Here is an 18,943-nt window from a genome sequence, read left to right on the forward strand (position 1 = left end):
GCTTCCTTGCGCTCACATCTCTCTAGGCTTGGAACCCCAGGCCCCTCACCAGCATATCCACATCTCCATGAAAGCAGCAGGACAGAGGAGTGGAGGTGCTGGGGTGGGGGTGGGGAGCGGGTCGCTTTGTACTTCCTAAGTCTCTACTCTCACAGGAAGGAAAGCTTTAAATAATCCAGGAAGAGAGAGCATGTCTCCTGCATTTGCTTGGGACAGTAAGAGCGCTCTAAGTTCCGGCGCACAGTCTGAGGGGAAATGGAAAGACCGTTCTCTGTTAACGGGTCTGAGCAGCACAGAGTGCATCCTGGGTAATCACAGCGATAGGATTGTACACCCAGCGCCAGCTGGCTCTACCTTGGCCGTCTTCATCATTCCCTCTATGGGGTCCTCCTGGTTCTTCATGAGAGTCAGGTTCATCTCCACGTTCCTGTTGGGTTTACATACCACAAAGAATAATGAGACAAGATAAATGCAAACATCCCTCGGTCCATGCCCTTTGGGTGAAATGGACTAAAGTTTCTTTAGCTGTCCCTTGATTTTTTTTTTTTTTTCTTAGTGGCGCTGGGGATGATAATAATGATGATGATGATTATCTTTTTTTGAGACATGGTTTCTCTGTGTAGTTTTGGAGCCTGTCCTGGAACTTACTCTGTAGACCAGGCTGACCTCGAACTCACAGAGATCCGTCTAGCTCTGCCTCCTGAGTGCTGGGATAAGGGTGTGCACCACCACTGCCCGGTGGGGATTATAACGAGGATGTCGGCCTGTGCCATGCAAGGGCTCTGCTGTGGAGCTCCACTCCCAGCCCATCTTCTTTGTCAGCTGCTTTCAGCTTAAGTGTCAACTTTAAAGAGCCGAGCAGGCCAGGCAGAGCTTAACCCTGGGGAGCTTCAGTCCCCCTGATCTTGGTGTTGGCTGCTTCTTCACAATGTGCAATGCATGGCACAGGTGTGGATGTTTGCTGAGGGAAGAGAGGAAGGATGTCACAGGCCAAGGTCACTGGTGGAGGGCACAGAGCACCCCCAGGGATGGAACAGAAGGCTGAGATGGAACAAAGGCAGAAAGAAGTGGAAAGGTTGGGACGGAGTCAGAGCCTGCAAGGCAGGGCAAGGATTTCATCCTTTATCTTGAGAACAGACACACTTAGGAAAAGCCGGGAAGCCAGTGGGTCGGCCTGGCCTTGGTGGAGTTCCCTGGATTACCATAGGTCGGGTTTCCTCTCATCTGACACCCTTCTCTCTCTTTCCCGAGTCACACGAGCGATTTCACTGTCCAGAAATCCCCCTCCCACTACTTTTAATCCAGCTGCTGTTCACTGGAATTATTTGAAGAGTTAAAAAAACAAAAACGGGGCTGGAGAGATGGCTCAGCGGTGAAGAGCACAGGCAGCTCTTCCAGAGGACCTGAGTTCAATTCCCAGCAACCACATGGTAGCTCACAAACCATCTATCATGGGATCTGATGCCGCCTTCTGGCATAAAGGTGTACATGCCCATAGAGCACTCACACACATAAACAAACAAAAAACATGCCTAGGATCTAACACCAAACAAAATCAGACTCTGAGAGTAGTGTGTTTTTAAGGTATCTCTTTCCAGTGTTCAGTTGGATCAACAACCTCTGTCTTTCTTTAGCAGTTTCCTTAACAACCAAAAAGCCATAGCAGGCAGAGCTGGTGATCCCAGGAGAGCCCCTGAGCTGTTGATGCGGCAGGCTGCTCCCAACCTTTGCCCCAGCCTGCACCTGGGCCCGTACCCACGCTGTCATGTCAGTGGTACAGCTGGGTTGAGACATTGCCCGTCTCGGGCCCTGGGAGTCCCTCCTCACGGTCTCACCCTTGAGTGACAGTCACGTTCCCACCGGTTCTCAAATTGCCCACTTTGGGAAGAGAAAACTCATCATCTGCTGAGGCAGATCCTCAGCATCCGCTCCGTGTTTCTTCCCTTACCGGCTTTGTCCCGTGTGTTGGGCTAGTGCTTAGAGGTGATGAGACCTGCTGTCGTGAAATGCTAGAGGGGTGAATAACTGTCTGTCTTTTGGGTTTCTCATTTTGGAGACAAAGCAGATGTGCCCAGTACAGTAAAACAAATAAATTAATTAATTAAAAGTAAAAATAAAAATTCATCTCTGAGTAAAAGAAAAGATGCCAGGTGATGGTGGCGCATGCCTTTAATCCTAGCACATGCAAGGCAGAGGCAGGCTGATCTGTGAGTTCGAGGCCAGCCTGGTCTACAGAGCGAGTTCCAGGACAGCCAGGGCTACAAAGAGGAACCCTGTTTTGAAAAACAAAACAAAAAAACATTGCAGGAAAAACCTTCCTGGATCATAGTAAACTGCTGAGTTAGAAGACTACAAAATATGCCAATTTCTGCATCCTTATTTAGAAAGCCTTTTAATCTAGCAGAAAACGGATGGAGAGAGAGAAATAAGCTCCCTATATAGGAAGAATTTCAAATGCAGAAAAATGACCGCTCTCAACTGCATGCATCCCTGAATCTGCGGGGTCAAGGGATACTCTTCCCATTTCTCAGATGAGAAGAGGGAGGCAGGGAAAGTCAGTGACTTGGAAACTCTTCAAGTGAATCCTTATTGGAGATATCAACTTACTTTTAAATTCATTCATTCAGGTGAATGAATGAAGCACGGAGCCACTGCCTGCCATTTTTGCTGTTGTTTACACATACGAGCACACATGTGAAATAATTAATGTACCTGAGGTCATTCATTCACTGTAACAGCGTGGGAATAGCCCACACGGCTTGTCAACTGGAGACCAGTTACGTTAATTATGGCAATAAGGGCCAGGCGGTGGTGGCACACGCCTTTAATCCCAGCACTCGGAGGCAGAGGCAGGCGGATCTCTGTGAGTTCGAGGCCAGCCTGGTCTACAGAGTGAGATCCAGGAAAGGCGCAAAGTGACACAGAAACCCTGTCTTGAAAAACAAAACAAAACAAATTATGGCAATACGGAAGAACAAGGTAACTCTCTGAGTTGACACAGAACGCCATGAACTCTACGGATAAGACCCTGGAGAGTGTACAATAATAGTCCAGTTTCCGTGAAGATCCACAAGTTACGTTTGTATGTATTGCATTCTACGCTTCAGTGAGGGCACACAGGGCCAGGCTTGCTGGTGCATGCCTGTAATCCAAGTACGCGTTAGTGTAACATCAGAAGGTCAATGTTGTCCTAGCTGCATAGTGAGTGCAAGGCCATGAGCCCCCCCCCCCCCATAAATAAAATTAAGACTTCTATGTGCATTTCAGATTCAAACTTGAACTGAAAACTGAGTACTAATCCCGGTACTCCGGAGGTAAACAGAGAAAGCAAGCCTCCCTGTGTTAAATGCCGTTGCTATGACCACACCTGGGTGAGACAGTTTGAAGGGAGGAGAGATCTGGTTTCATAGTTTCCGCGAGTCAGTCCTCTGCGGCAGGAAGGCATGGAGTAGAACAGCTCACACCGTGTTGGCCAGGAAGCAGGCAGACGGCATTCCGACACTCACTCTCTCCTTTCCCGTTTTCATTGCGTCCTGGCCTCCACCTCATGGGATAAGGCCACCACGTCCACGCCTCCTCCACGTCCTCCCTGGGAATGTTGTCACAGACACACCCCAAGGTGCCCTTTTCTCATCTCCTACACGTGTCACCCAATCATTCAAGATCAACCTTTACACCTTCACGTGAGACCCTGCCTGAAAAAATCCAAACCAAGAGCTGGGGGCATAGCTCATTGGTAGAGCACTTACCTAGCATGCAAGGCCCTGGGTTCAAATCCCCGACACTACAAAACCCAAACACACAACAAAACACTAAAATGAAATCAGTAAACTGATCAAAACACAAGTGTCTGAAATGCTTGGAATTCGTAGTGTTTCAGAGTTTACACACACACATACACACACAGACATACAAACACATAGACACAGACACGTTTTGGATTTTGGAATATTTGCATACAAATAATGAGATATCGGAATGAGACTCAAATGTGCATACAAAATTCACTTATGTTTCAGATACGTTTTATGCACGCAGCCTGAGGATAATTTCACACAACGTTTCTAAAGTGCGTTTACACTGTGACCCATCATATGAGCTCAGACACAGACTCCTCCATCTGTGGCCCTTCTTTCACTATTTAGAGATTTTCTGATTTGGGGGCATTTCAGATTTCACATTTTGGGATTATGTAGATGCTCGTTTTTTGTTGAGTGAGCAAATTCAAATCCCAGCTCTGTACCTCTGGCTAAGTCATTTCTTTGTCCGTGTTCCTTCAGCAAATGACATTGATCTGCCACATGCCAAGTACCGTGCTAGGCACCGGGGACACAGGGTTGAAAGATCTATTTGCAGGAAGCTTGCTTTCATGTAGAAGGATGACAAGAAGCCTCACAGTTCTAAGCTGGAGTGTAAATGTTGTGATAGGTCCAGGTTCCCCCAGGACTTCAAGGGAGGTGAAGCTGAATTAGGCCCCTAGGTTTGTTTACCAGTAGGCATGGTGTGAGTCTTGCAGGAGCAGGAAGGCAGGGCAATTCCCCCCAAACAGGGGGAGCAGCTTGTGGGGGAGCCTGGTGGCTGCCGTGGCGGACAGGGTAAGTTGGACACAGGCCACATCTTGCACGGTACAGTCTGGAGTTTTAGAAAAACTGAATCTGTTCTAGTTTTCTACTTGTAAAAGAAACACATCTTTGAAGATGGGCGTTCAACTGCAGTCAGTGTGGACATGGAAAGGGTTTTTTAAGCAGACTGGTGATGGTGCTGTGTTTAGAAAGCGCAATGACAGCGGTGTGGAATTAGAGGCCTGGGTGGGATGTCATCAGAGTAACGAACACTGTAAACTCCCAGGCAGTTCTGGGACACTGTGTGAGGAAGTGTCCAGCGGCACACAGGTGGTGGAGTCTAAAGCTCGCTCTCAAGTCCTACGCTTTTCACTTACAGAGCAGGAACTTTTTTTTTTTTTTTGGTTTTTCGAGACAGGGTTTCTCTGTGTAGCTTTGTGCCTCTCCTGGAACTCACTTGGTAGCCCAGGCTGGCCTCGAACTCACAGAGATCCGCCTGGCTCTGCCTCCCGAGTACTGGGATTAAAGGCGTGCGCCACCACCGCCCGGCCAGAGCAGGAACTTCTTAACTCCTGAGCCTCAGTTTCCACAAGTGTCTGTGAGCTAGGCTCTGGTCACGTGACCTGAAGCTCTTATTTGCCCTTGGAAAACCTCCAGCAGTCTTGACTCCTCCCTCAATCCCTGCCCTCCATCTGGGGTACTCCCTCCATCTGGGCAAAGTGCTCCTTCCATCTGGGGTGCTCCCTCCATTTGGGCATGATGCTTTTAGGCCCACAGCGGGCTTCTCCAGGGCACTGTTGAGAGGGGGTATGGGGTACAGAAGGAAGAAGGGGACTTCTGTCTGTCTCCAGCTGCCTACCTGACTTGTCACTGAACCTCCATCAGCGGGTTGAGAGAAATAAGTAATACACAGAGAGCTGGACAGGGTGGCGCACACTTGAAGTCCTGGAGCTTGAGAGGTGGAGGCAGGGTGGGGGTGGGGGATCAGAAATTCAAGGGCATCAGCTCCATAGTCAAGGGTAACTTGTACTACAAAAGACCTCGTTGAGAAATAGATAATAGATGCGACATAGAGTTCCCCCAATGTTCACCTTGGAAGATACATTTGGAAATTAATTTTTTTTTTTTTTTTTTGAGACAGGGTTTCTCTGTGTAGTTTTGGTGCCTGTCCTGGATCTCGCTCTGTAGACTAGGCTGGCCTCGAACTCACAGAGATCCGCCTGGCTCTGCCTCCCAAGTGCTGGGATTAAAGGCGTGTGGCACCACTCCTGGCTCTTTCAGCACTGTCTTGATGATGAAAAAAATGCAGCTCCCCACCCCCCTTTTAAAAAATGTGAGGCTGGAGACTGAAACCTGGATCCCTGTGTTTGCCCAGCAAGCGTTTTAACCCACCGACTCTCCAAAATCAGAATCTTACTTAAAAATTCCAACTTCTAAAGTAGTCCAGCTTTTCTGGCACTTTAGAAAGATTCTGGGGCCCGGGATGTAGCTCAGTGATAGAATACTTGTCCAACATGGACACAGCCCTGACTCTGGTTTCCAGTGTTGCAAAACAACAGCAACAACAACAACACACACACACACACACACACAGTCACACGGTCACACACACACAGTCACACACACACACAGTCACACACACACAGTCATACACACACAGTCACACACACATAGTCACACACACACACACAGTCACACACACATAGTCACACACACACACAGTCACACACACACAAATATCTCTAGGGCCAGTCCTGGTGGTGCACGCCTTCAATCCCAGGCAGATCTCTCCAGTTCGAGACCAGGCAGGGGTCTGTAAAACTAACTAACTAAATAAGGAAACAAATAAATAAATAGAAGAGGCAGTAAGAAGGAGAAGAATGAGAAAGAAAAGAAGGAGAAGGAGAAGAAAGAGAAGGAGGAGAAGGAGGAGGAGAAGGAGAAGAAAGGGGGCTGCAGAGAAGGCTTACAAGCTGAGAGCACTGGCAGCTCCTTTAGAGGACCCGGGTTCGATTCCCAGCTCCCACATGGCGCTCACATCTGTCTGTTACCTCAGTTCCAGTGGACCTGACACCCTCCTCACACAGACACACACCCAGGCAAAAAAAGTACATAAAACAAAAATTAAAAAAAAAAGAGAGAGAAAGAAATAAAAACATACTGGGTGGCGGCACATCCCTTTAATCCTAGCACTTGGGAGTTCCAGGCCAGCCCGGTCTACAGAGTGAGATCCAGAACATCCAGGGATACACAGGGAAACCCCGTCTCAAAACAAAACAAAACCCCCAAAACAAACAGATCCCTGATCCTTCTCAGGCTCTCAGGCCAGAACAAAGATGTGAAATTAAACTCTTCACAGAAGCAGCGTAGAGGGACCTCACTCAACATCATGTAGCTTTTCATTCTCGCTCCCTGTGGGTCAGCCATGCTGTGGGGCAACTGTGAACCGAGGTCTCTCAGTGCAGGGAGATTTGAATACTTGCTGGAAAGGCGGGCAGGAAGTTTAAACGCGCTTCAGTGTGTGAGGGGCTCAGCCTTCACGGGGACCAACGAGTGCTTTTGCTCCTCCCTCCCCTGGGCTGAGTCTGCGACAGAAAACGTGTTTTCAAAACTGTTATTTTGTGTAATTCTCACCTCATCGTTGAGAAGCAGGTGTGGGGACTATTTTCAATCATCTCTATTTTGCAGAGAGGAAATGGTGTTCCGGAGGGTTGGAAGGTCACTCGGAATCAGAGACGACCCGGGACTTGCCAACTACTACTGGCCTGTGTCTCACTTCATCTTGGTCTTGCCTTTCTCTCTCGGGGAGGCAACACTTGCCGTCCTAAATATTGATCCTGGCAGTATTGCCCAAACCTCATGCATTCACTGAATCTTGAACCTGGCTGGCGGTCCCTCTGCTCTATCCCTGCCAAGTTAACAAAGCACGTTGAAACGACTCTTGGGACCAGACCTTACCTCATAGGGCAGTGGGCTTCATCTTTGGACAGTGTCTTAAGCCAGGCCTTATCTCCCTGTTATCCCCCCCCCCCCCCCCCTTCAATGCACAGAAACCCTCCCTGATACGACCACAGCAGGCCTTGGCAGTGATCCTCTGGGTGGTGGGGTGTACCTGCCTCTGTTAACAAAACCAGGGACTTGAGGACAGTTGGCAGCTGCTCTAACTGCAGGTGTGGTTGGCTCTTGGCCTGCATTCAGTCAGGTCTCTCTCTTTTAGCTTGAGAGTTCCATTAGCTAACGTCTGCAGCAGCTGTGGAGTTGAAGCTTATTATCTGTTTTCTTTCCTGTCTTCTGGAGACAAGCATATATAACCTTCTGGGTCAGCGTGCAGTATGGGTACACTCTGCGTGCGTTTAGATCGGGCTTTCAAAATCCCCGCTTTGGATTCTCTGCTGCTCCGTTGCTCCGAAAGCACCTTCTCATTTTGTGTCCTTAGCAATGGTCACCTTAGACACACTACATCTTTGCTTATTCGTTATGCTTAGTGTTTTCCCCTGCACTATCCTGGACTAGGGCAGGGATCTTGGTCTATTTGTTTTTCTTCCCTCACGCTGGAAGTGGAATCTAGAACTTTCGTGCATGCTAGGCAAGTACTCTCCCACTGAGCTACATCCCCAGCCCATGTCAGGCTATTTTGTTCACAGGCGTACCCCAGATACTCAGAAGGTGCCAAGCACATAGTAGGCACTCAACATGTTAGTTAAAGAAACAAATAAACAGCGATAATGATGATTCAACCACTGTTTGGGAAGGCACCAGCCACAATTCTTTAAGCCCCAAGGCAAAAACAACACCGTTTCTTAGAATAAAAGGAATCATCCCACTAACAGAAGCTAGCAGCCTGGCAATCCTTTTTTGATTCTTAAAGCGAACATCTTTTGTTCTGCTGTTCAGAAATCATCGTTCTATCTTCTAATTTAAGTGCCCTGGAAGAAACGCTTCTTTTCTTTATTGTCACACACTCTGTGGATCCAGGCTGAACCAGTGGCTTTATCAGGACATGTGATCTAAGCTGGACTTTTCAGTTCTGCCATGACTCTAAGAGAAAAAGCCAGTAGCCATCTTGTTTTTTTTTGTTTTTTTTTTTTTGGTTTTTCGAGACAGGGTTTCTCTGTGTAGCTTTGCACCTTTCCTGGAACTCACTCTGTAGCCCAGGCTGGCCTCGAACTCACAGAGATCCGCCTGCCTCTGCCTCCCGAGTACTGGGATTAAAGGCGTGCGCCACCACCGCCCAGCATGCCAGTAGCCATCTTGACTCCACTAGGAGAGCCTAGGAGGAAGCCTAGGAAAGTCACAGAGATAAATAGATTTGGGGTAAACTCATAGGTGGTGTTTGTTTGTTTGTTTGGAAATGGGGTCTCATGTGGTCAAGGGTGGCCTCAAATTCCCTATAGCTGACACTGATACTGGATTCCCGATCCTCCTGCTTCTACTTACCAACCGTTAAATATGTGAGCATCATTAACTATCTGCATAACTCTTAGTCCAAGTCCCACTTTGCAGAATGTGGAAGCCCCAGAAGCACGGCCTGAGAACTCTGGATCAGCCGAGGTTGGGAGAGCGATGCGTATGACACCCACAGTTCCCATCAGTCCTCACAACACTAGATAGCATGTCAACGTGAGTTCTCAAGTGTTTGTCCTCTCCTGTGTCTGTCTTTCCTAGTCACTCCTTATCAAGGGTCTGGGATGGTGTCCTCTAGGATTGTATGAAGGATCTGAAGTCCTTCCATGCCTCTCTTGGTTCTGCGCCTGGTCAGTTTCTTTGACTTTGCGGCCATTTTTCAGTTCAGCCTACTCTGAAGAGGTAGGTCCAGAGAAGGGGTTGGGAAAAAGCCTTCAACCAAAGGGCTGTAGGATGAAAAGTGTGGAAAACTATCCAGCGACCAGGGCTGTGGTACACGCTGGAGTGGGAGGGAGGGAGAGCAGAGGAGGACCAATGACATCCTCTCCTCAGGAGGGCCCAGTGCCCTTCACCAGAAGCGAAGCTGAGCTTGGGAGATCAGTGAACGGTTAGAGAACACAAAACAAGGGCTGACATCCAGGAGAGAATCCATATCTAACCCTGAAATAATTAACTCAAGAGTCAGAGTGTTTAGGGACATCGCTCTACCCAGTTACAGGGGCAAACAGTAGCGATTATGTTAGGTGCTGTCAAGAGGAAATGAATTCTATTTACCTGTTTTATGAGGCAGTTCAAAGTGACTCTTTTTCTCTCTGTTCCGCTGTCCCCCACTACCTAAACCAGACACCCAACTGGCTTGTCCCCGATGGCTGGCTGAGATTACTGCCCTAATTTGTCCTTCCTTCATCTGCTACAACCTGCCTATTTTCTGTCCCTTCTGATAAAGTGGGAGCGCGGAGGGACTTCTGAGCTGGTTTTGTAGCATGCAGAAGTGTATTAACTGGTATCCCTGTGTCTGTGTCTGTAAACCCTTGTCTTCCCAGTGTGAGATCACCTTCAGGAACGGCGTCATGTCGATGTGCAGCTTGCGTGTGTAAAATTCTTTTTCGTTTGAACATATCAGCCCTTTATTTATACAACTTTGAGGCTCTCCCATCTTCTGAGCCTGCTGCCTCCAAGGACTGTGGGGCTCCCTGTGAGAGAAGCAGAAAGCCCGACTTTCATAGGAACGATACACAGGGCAACAGGAGCCCATCCAACCCCCTAATATTTATAAAAAGCATTTTTTTTTTTCATCATGGCAACACTAATAGCAACACCTATTTTTACCGTGGAAGACACAGGGGATATATACATGTAGAGAACAATTGGACTAGTTAACAGTATCCAGAGGAGTGGGGAAAGGGACCTTCCTGGGGTGATAATTTCATTTACTACTCACAGCAACCCTGGGAGGCAGGTCTGGCTTGCCCTCCACTTCACAGATCAGGAAACCAACTTGCCCAGAGCCATTTAGATGGCATTTGGAAGAGGTAAGATCATTGCCCAGGACAAGACTTTTTCTTTCTTTCTTTCTTTCTTTCTTTCTTTCTTTCTTTCTTTCTTTCTTTCTTTCTTTCTTTCTCTTTCTTTCTTTCTTTCTTTCTTTCTTTGTAAAAGTCTTTCACTGTGTAGCCCAGGCAGGCCTCAAACTCGTGATTCTTTTGCCTTATCCTCCAAAAGTGTTGGGGTTATAAGGCTAGTGTCACCATATCTAGACTATTTTTAAAAATGTGATTTAAAATAATATCCCTATAGCTCCCATGAGTGGTTATCAAGTCTGTCTTGCGGTGTCTATGATTAGAGCAAGAGTCTGGCTTATTTGCAAGCTAAGATGTGTTTGATGTGTTGTTGGGAAGAGTGAGTTGAACAAATGTGACAGAGAGAGAAGGAAGAATGGGCAAAGACAGGATTCTGGGAGGCCCCAGGGGCTCTGTGATCCCTTGGGGCACACTCTCCGTGGTCACCAAAATGAGCAAATGGTGTTACAGTTCAGGGCGCCGAAAGTTGGACCTGAAGTTGCCTTCCAGCCTGGGAGATCTAAGGAGTGAAATGTCCCTCCTCTGCTTCTCAGCCTCAAAGGCCTTTGGATTGAAGGACAGCTAGCCATCTTAAAATGTTTAAGCGCCGGGATTGAAGGCATGTGGTACCGCCGCCTGGCAGGGTGTCTTTTTCAAGCCCAGCAGAATGGGCAGAAATGGCGCACAAGGAGGGCGATGTCGTCTGCACCCTCAGGAAGAGGACGCTGAACCCTGCCGAGAGGGGAGAGGGAAGAGAGAGCAAAGAAGGAAGCCATGCTTGGATGTGATTCACCCTCGATCTGGAGAAAAAGCAGCAGCAGGACATTGAGGAGAGACTGAGGACTACCATCAACACTGTGTGTGCTCCTGGAGCGGGGGTCCTCACTGGCCGGTCACTCTCCTGGGGACACTCATTCCTCTCCTCACTCCTCTTCAGCCTCTGTGTCCCCTCAGCCTCCCCTCCTGGAGGATCGGGCCCTCCCGGTCACGGCCTGAGGTGATGGTGCGGTCTTGTCTGCACGAGCTGACAGTGAGCTCCTTGAGGACGGGAGCCAAGGCTGCCTTGTTCCCTGGCTCAGAGATGGCGCAGGGATACACGCTTGATCGTGCTTGTGGAGCTGGAGAGTAAGAGATGGCCGAGTGAAGAACCGCAGAGGCAGCTGTGAGGGTCGTGGTCGCTCAGCTTGCTCCTGATGGGGAGGGGACAAGAAGCCCCCTGCACAGGAAGTCTGCCTTGACCTCCACAGGCCCGACCTCCACAGGCCCGACCTCCACGCGGCATTGGTCCCTCGTTGGCAAAGAGGAAAGTTATTTGTTTTGCGGGTGCCGAATTGCTGGGGTCACGTACATTAATGTGCTGTGAGATCACCCTGGGTGGGAATTTGATCAGTTCCATATTTTCTAGGAGACTAACTCTCAGATGTCTGCCTCTCTGGGCAGCCATAAACCATCCCTCCTGTAACATTTATATTACTTGTGAGCATTCATGAGGAATTAGCAGTTGGTGGGTCCCCACAACTGGCCATCATTCCAACGAACAACCACATCCATTTCCTTTGTTTTGAAACGTGCCTAAAGATAAAGGTTTTCCTGGGAAAATATATATCTATTTTTTTTGGGGGGGGGGTGCATTCCAGCCGTATACTTGCTTAGCCTCTCGGGCAGAGAGTTCCCTTCCTCTTCTAGTTCCAATGAAAGCTTTTGGTTCAAACGAGAACCTGACAGGATTCGAGACCTGACAGGATCTAAGCTGTCCAGTCTCAGGCCTTCAGGAACCGCTGGCCGGATGATGGAAATCAGGAGACATGAGTTGAGCGACATTTCTTCATTATCGACAAAGATTTTGTGTTGGGCCAGAGGACAAGGGCACGGCCCAGACCAGGACCGACGGCTGGAATGACTTCAAACTCCCACGAGGAGTTCACCTGGACTCGTTTAGTTCCATACCTCTTGACTTGCCTTTTCCTCTAAGAGTTCTCTTGACCATTCTGCTCATCTCCCCTTCGGAGTGAGCCCTCAGCTGCAGCTTGATGGAATGCTTTCAGAGACCCCCGGACTGCTCAGTACTGTGATGATGATGATGATGTTCAAGTGCTTCTGCCAATGGATGATAGTAAAAGACAGCCTGGGAGATGGAAGTAAAGATGAGCAAACATATAAAGAGGATTCTGAGAGGCGGTGAGAGGAAAAAGACGTCATAGAGTCAGGAGCAGAAAAACCGGCCCTGCGATGGGGTGGTTCGTGTCTGTTCATTAAACAGGTATTTATTGTGGCTAAATGATGTGCCAGCCAAGCCAGCATGGGTCAGCAGGTGATTTTATATGGTGACTCATCTGTGAAGACGTTGTCATACTGATGGGGGACATTTGGTGACATGCCTTGGGGCAGTCAGGGGGAACCTCTCTGAGGTTAAGGTAACCATGGAGCCCAGACTGAGTGACAGGGAAAGAGTCACATGGACCACAGCTGTCTTTAGAAGTCTGTGAAGCCTGTGTCTCTGGAGTCTGATTATTTTGGAGGTCCAACTCAGGCAGGGGCGGCGCTTTGAAAGGAAAGAAGAGTTCTTGGTTTCGAGGCCCGCTCTGCTCCGGCTGTCTAGGCCCCATCCTGACCCTGTGAGCTCCCCTTTGTGTCTGCAGGGTAGAGTAATCAAAACTGACCCTTGCAGCTCTGGGGTGCGTCGAGAGCTAAGACAGCGGCATAAGGGTCAAGGTCTTGAAAAGGACAGGAAGGAGGAGAAAACCCAGAGCTAACTGGACGGAAAAGAAAGGGGTGGGGATGAGGGTTGGAAGGAAGTGGAGGAGGCCTGAAGCTGTGTTTGTTTTTTCATGTGCACGCTTTGGTGGGAATGATTTAGAACTGATGGAAAGGTGGCCCATTTCAGAGAAAACCGAAGTGCACCCAGCCCCCCTTCCCCATGTCTCCCTGTAAATATTTGACTATTTTTAGGCGCTGCTGAAAGCACCTGCCAGCCTTCCTCTCTAGTGAACGGGAGACTCGAGACGAACGAGTTAATTTGGTAAAGCTGATTTGAGTTGCACAGACGGCGTTGCGTAAGTGCTTGGCATTTAAACAGTTATCTGACATTTAAAAGGAGAGGGCCTGCTAATGAATTCAAGAGCTAATCTTATACTCTGACAGAGCAAGCCACGGAAAATCCAGGATTATTATCTTGCTGTAAACATAATGCGATTCCGTTGAGCTATCAACAGAAGGGAGCAGTTGGCTGCACACAAACATCCATAGGAACCCCCACCCATGAGCCGAGCTGAGAGGGGATGTCCATTAAAATCCGGTAAATAGCTTATCATTGCCTTTAGTGCTCTTGGATTGTAACATCTGAACCATAGACTCAAGGACGGCCCCTTAGTCATTTCCCTCCTCCCCTGAGATGTCTTCCAGTGTCACAAGCTGCTCTACACACAGAGCTTGGGACATCTCACTTTCAAATGAGACTCTGAACCCAAACAGCTCCGTCTCCACCCATGAGTCCCACAGGCACCCAAGACAAGGATCTGTCCCGTAGGCATCCCGCGGGGCCTCCTCCTGGTGTCTCCCACTCCTTTCTAATTGGGGTTCCCCACCTTCGGAGCTGCCGCTTAATGGCTCCGACAGGAGCTCCCGTCCCTCATTAAGTAAGTAGGGCCCCAACACTCTGGCTGTCTAACTGCCTCGCCTCCCACACAGCTCACAGCCTCACTCAGCCTGAGAGGCAGCTGCCAAAAGTCTCTGGGAACCTGTGGACAAGCTGAGCTGTGGGGAAGGGAACCGGAGGAGGGAGAGCCTGGGGAGCCAAGATTTGAACACACCCCTCCATTATCTGAATGCAGGGGAGGGGGAGCAGCTCAGTGAGGATGCCTTTGTTGAAACCTCTGTGAAGGCCTTTAAGTGGTCCGCATCAAACCTCTGTGCACACAGGGCACCCGTCCCCTCCTGTGAGCAAACAAAAGAAAGAGCCCTGACCACCAGACCCCCTCCATGGCCTTTCTCTCCTACTCCTGGGAGCTTTGAACCCTGGTGGGGAAGGGAGCTCTGAGAAACTTAGTCTCTAGGTGTAGAGAAGGAGGGCTGGGATTTGAACCCCCGCCCCCCCTCCCCACAACCAAATCCTGGAAATGGGAGCTTCTGGATGAGGGCCTAGCCAGTTCCCTGAGTTTTGCCATCTAGGGCCTTGTTACTTCTTCCCTTGGCAGTCTGGGACACTGAAATACAGTAGAATTTTACTACTGTAAACGGGGGTGGGGGTGGGGGGTGGGGGGTTGGGGGAGTGGGGGGGTTGGGTTGCACATGGAACTCTGCTGGCTCCTGGTGACCTGGCTTCTCCAAAAGGGTGATCTGTGAGGGCCGGGGACCTGCCTCCCACCCAGCCACCCCTGAACTCCTCTCAGACCTTTTATCTATTCAGGTCTCTCTGCCTGGGAGAGAAGGTGCATTCTAGGACACAGAAGGCCACAAAGGCCTGGGAACAGTGGCTGTCAACCTTCCTGTGACACCATCCTTTAATACGGTTCCTCGTGGTAAAACTGTTCTAGTTGCTACTTCGTAACTGTGATTCTGCTACTGTTATGAATCGTAATGTAAACATCTGTGTTTTCTGGTGGCCTTAGGTGACTCCTGTGAAAAGCTTGTTTGACCCCAAAGAGGTCATGACCCACAGGTTGAGAACAGCTGACCTGGATGCTCTTAACCACCCAGCCTCCCAGGGGGCAAAGGGTCTGCCACAGCATGTCACCGAGTGGATCTTTTCAGTGGGCGTGGTGGAGACAGCTTTAGGCCTCAGAGGGCTTCCTTAGTCTCCTCCTGTTAAGACTTTTGGTCTCCATCACTCTCCCCGGACCCTTCCTTTTTCCGAGGTGGGGGTCTCACGTATCTCAGGCTGTCTTTGACTTCCCTTCACAGCAGAGGATGACCTTGAACTGATCCTCTGTTTCCTGAGCCAGGATTACAGGTGTGTGCCGCCGTGTGGGTTCCTGCTGCGGTAAGGATTGAACCCAGGCTTTCAGGCACACTAGGTAGGCCCTCTACCAACTGAGCTGTACCTCAAGCCCTTCACCTACTTTTTCCTATCTCGAGTCTTTAAGAATTATTGGCATGCTCCTCAGTGTTTATCAAATTAGCCCACTAGCGCCCCCCGGACCCTGGTCTAAGAAAAGAAACCCAGCTGTTCTAGTCTTCCTCCTTGTGAGGGCTAATTTGGTGATTTTTGCCAAGTCACCGAGCTTTCTGTACCTCAGTTTCTCCACCTACAAAAAAAAAAAAGCGCTCACTTCATTGTTCACATGGAGATTTTTGAGTAATGAAACACAGGGCACGTTAGCTCCAGGGCTCCTATTATCAGGAAGTAAACCTTATCCAGGAGTCCTAATTGATATTGTCCTCAATCTAATTAAGAGCTTTGTTGACACAACACAACCCTTGTTTATCTAGCTTAGCTGGGGCTAGAGGAGAAAACTTTTGAGCCAAAAGAGAAATCTGCTCTGCCCCTAGGGAGGTCGGAGCCCAGTGTTTTCCGTGAGGGGGTGTCTAACTGGGCTTAAGGTGGAATCTTCCCTGGGCTTGGGTGAGGGCACACCTGCCTTGGACAGGGGATGGGAAGATGGGGGGTGGGGTGGGGGATGGAAACAGCTCCCCCACAAAGCTCCTCCTAATTCAGGGCTTCCACCCCCAACTCTGTTTTGTTGATGTGACTTCTCCAGCCTGATAATCAACAGCCAGGGAACCTCAACTGGATTCTACTGTAAAAGGGTCATTTTAAATCAGTCACTAGAAAAGACAAGTTACTTGTGGTGCTTGGATTCCTAGATCGGGCCGTAAAAGCTTATCAGCCCCATCATTTAGAAAGACGGTGAAGTTGAACCAGCCCCAGCAATGGGGGAGAGAAGAGGGTTGGAGGAAGACAACCAAAAATGTCCTTCCTCTGTGCTCTCCTGCCTCGCCTCCCCCCCCCCCCCAACCTCTGAGTTTTCTCTAGCAGCGTTTGCTGCGGGGTGGGGAGCCCCTTGTGTTCCTTGTCCCCCAACTCTCTGCTTCCCTCCTCCCCATGTCAGCGCCAGGTCCTGTCTGATAACGCCTTTCAAGGCAGACAAGAGGGGAATAAAGAAAATAGCAGTGGTCACAGTTCATCGAGAACCTTCCTGTGTCTGGCATTGTGCGAGCTCCTTGCCTTACACACCGTTTCACTTAAGCCTGGCCGGGACCCCGCAGGGGAAATACTCTCCCTTACTCACACAGGAGGAAACTGAGTCTCAGGCTAAGTAGCCTGCCTCAAACCACAGAGCCAGGAAGCGAGAAGATGGGATCTAAATGTGGTTTTATAGGATCCCCAATCTTCCGCTAGGCCTCTTTGGAGGTGCAGGTCACGGGTGAACGGGGCCCTGGTGGTCCTGACATCCATTTCCTCCTGTGTAAAATGGAGACCATAACTGTACCCACAATAGAACTGTTATGGATTGAGGGAGATAATCCTGAGTCCTTCACGTACACCCCCAACCCATCAGCTGCTATTACCTACAGTTCAGAAAGACCCTGTAAAGATCACAGGGAGGTGATTGTTCAGATTTGTGGGTAGGAACATGAAAGTTTGCTGCATTATTCCCTTTACTCTTACATATGTTTGAAATTGTCCATCACGAAAAGAAAACAGGCCAGGTGGTGGTGGCGCATGCCTTTAACCCCAGCACTTGGGAGGCAGAGCCAGGCGGATCTCTGTGAGTTCGAGGCCAGCCTGGTCTGCAGAGTGAGATCCAGGACAGGCACCAAAACTACACAGAGAAACCCTGTCTCAAAAAAAAAAAAAAAAAAAAAAAAAAAAAGAGCAAGACCTTAACTAGGCAGATGTTATGTGTCACAGCAGCCAAGAGATCAGTACATGCAGACTTACTGGAATAATGATAGCCACATAAATCCGACTTGTAAAACTCTGGTTTTGAAATAAAAAATAAATTCCTCTAGGAAACAGTCCTGAATTGTCTAGGGAGTTTGGAAGTGGACAGATTTGGGACAGAAAGGAAGTTTGCTTTAAGTCTTCCGAAATCCTTTGAATCAAGTTCCACAACCAGAGAGATATTTATAAAAGTGAGAAAGGAGGGGGAGAGGGCAGAGGGAGGGGGGAAGGGAGAGAGTGTTTGCAGGAAAGGGAGCATAGAGCAGTTCCCTTCCCCTTTGAGGGAAATATAGAAAGTTCATCATTGGCATCAATGCTGGAACTCATCTCACGTCCTCACAAGGACCTCTAAGAAGGAAAGTGACATCTCCAAATGTGCACGTGACCCAGAGCTTTTCCAGAGAGCAGAAACACCAAGTCCAAATGGCTACCAGGAGCTGAGGGAGAATGTCAGCTCAACTTCGTTATTGTTATCACGGAGGTAAAACATGATCACCTCAGAGTCATCCTCCTCGGACTGAGGGCTTTTCCTATGCATTATGTATTTCTATGGATGGAGTTTTCTGTGACACAAACATTTTCATGCCAGTGAAGTATTTTGTTTGTCGATTTCTTCCAGTTGGCTTTGATGTGTCGGGAGTTATGTTAGACACCAGAATACTAAGATAAATTAGGTGACATAAGAAAGAAAAGTCTGCCTTTAAAGCTTGGAAGCTTACCTAAAAAGTTAACTGAAGACAAGGTATGGTGATGCTTAGCTGGACCCCAGTAAAAAGTTTACTTTTAAACCTTTGTACTGCTGTGGAATAACCTTTTTGTAAACCGTGAAGATATGTCTTTGCCAAGGTGCCTTCTGATTGGTTTAATAAAGAGCTGAATGGCCAATAGCTAGGCAGGAGAGAATAGGCGGGACTTCCGGGGAGAAAGAGAGAGAGAGAGAGAGAGAGAGAGAGAGAGAGAGAGAGAGAGAGAGGAGATGAATCTAGGCGTGAGAGAGGCCAGAGGACACCAAGAGGAAACAGGAGGTACAAGATGGAAGAGCAGTAAAAAGCCATAAGGGGGCTGGAGAGATGGCTCAGAGGTTAAGAGCACTGACTGCTCTTCCAGAGGTCCTGAGTTCAATTCCCAGCAACCACATGGTGGCTCACAACTATCTGTAATGAGATCTGGTGCCCTCTTCTGGCCTGTAGTCATACATGCTGTATACGTAATAAATAAATAAATCTTTTTAAAAAAAAAAAAAAAGCCATAAGGTAAAATAGAAATGGGTTAATTTAAGTTCTAAGAGCTAGTGGGACAAGTTTAAGCTATAGGTCAAGCTTTCATAATTAATAAGTCTCTGTATCTTTTTTTTTGTGTGTGAGCTGGTGGCCCAAAGAAAAATCCGTCTACATAGTACAAAATACAGTGTGTCTACAGGTGCATGTATGGGTTTATTTTCTGGAAGGAGGAAGGCTAACAGGAACTTCAGACATCACTTGTGAAACAGGTAAGGTCTACACACAGGCTTATTCAACCCAAATCCTCTCATAGTC

General features: G+C 48.7%; 1 protein-coding gene across 2 annotated transcripts in view; it reads right to left on the reverse strand.

The window, feature by feature from the left end:
- Kiaa2012 (KIAA2012 ortholog) overlaps window positions 1-18,943 on the reverse strand; it is a 115,434-nt gene that overhangs the window by 29,492 nt on the left and 66,999 nt on the right. For both annotated transcript variants that reach the window (XM_059278448.1, XM_059278447.1), the window contains one exon: window positions 355-427. In XM_059278448.1, the coding sequence (XP_059134431.1) occupies window positions 355-427 (73 nt within the window). The remainder of the gene's footprint in view (window positions 1-354; window positions 428-18,943) is intronic.

This window comes from Peromyscus eremicus, chromosome 13 (genome assembly GCF_949786415.1).
Source record: "Peromyscus eremicus chromosome 13, PerEre_H2_v1, whole genome shotgun sequence".
Lineage (NCBI taxonomy): Eukaryota > Metazoa > Chordata > Mammalia > Rodentia > Cricetidae > Peromyscus > Peromyscus eremicus.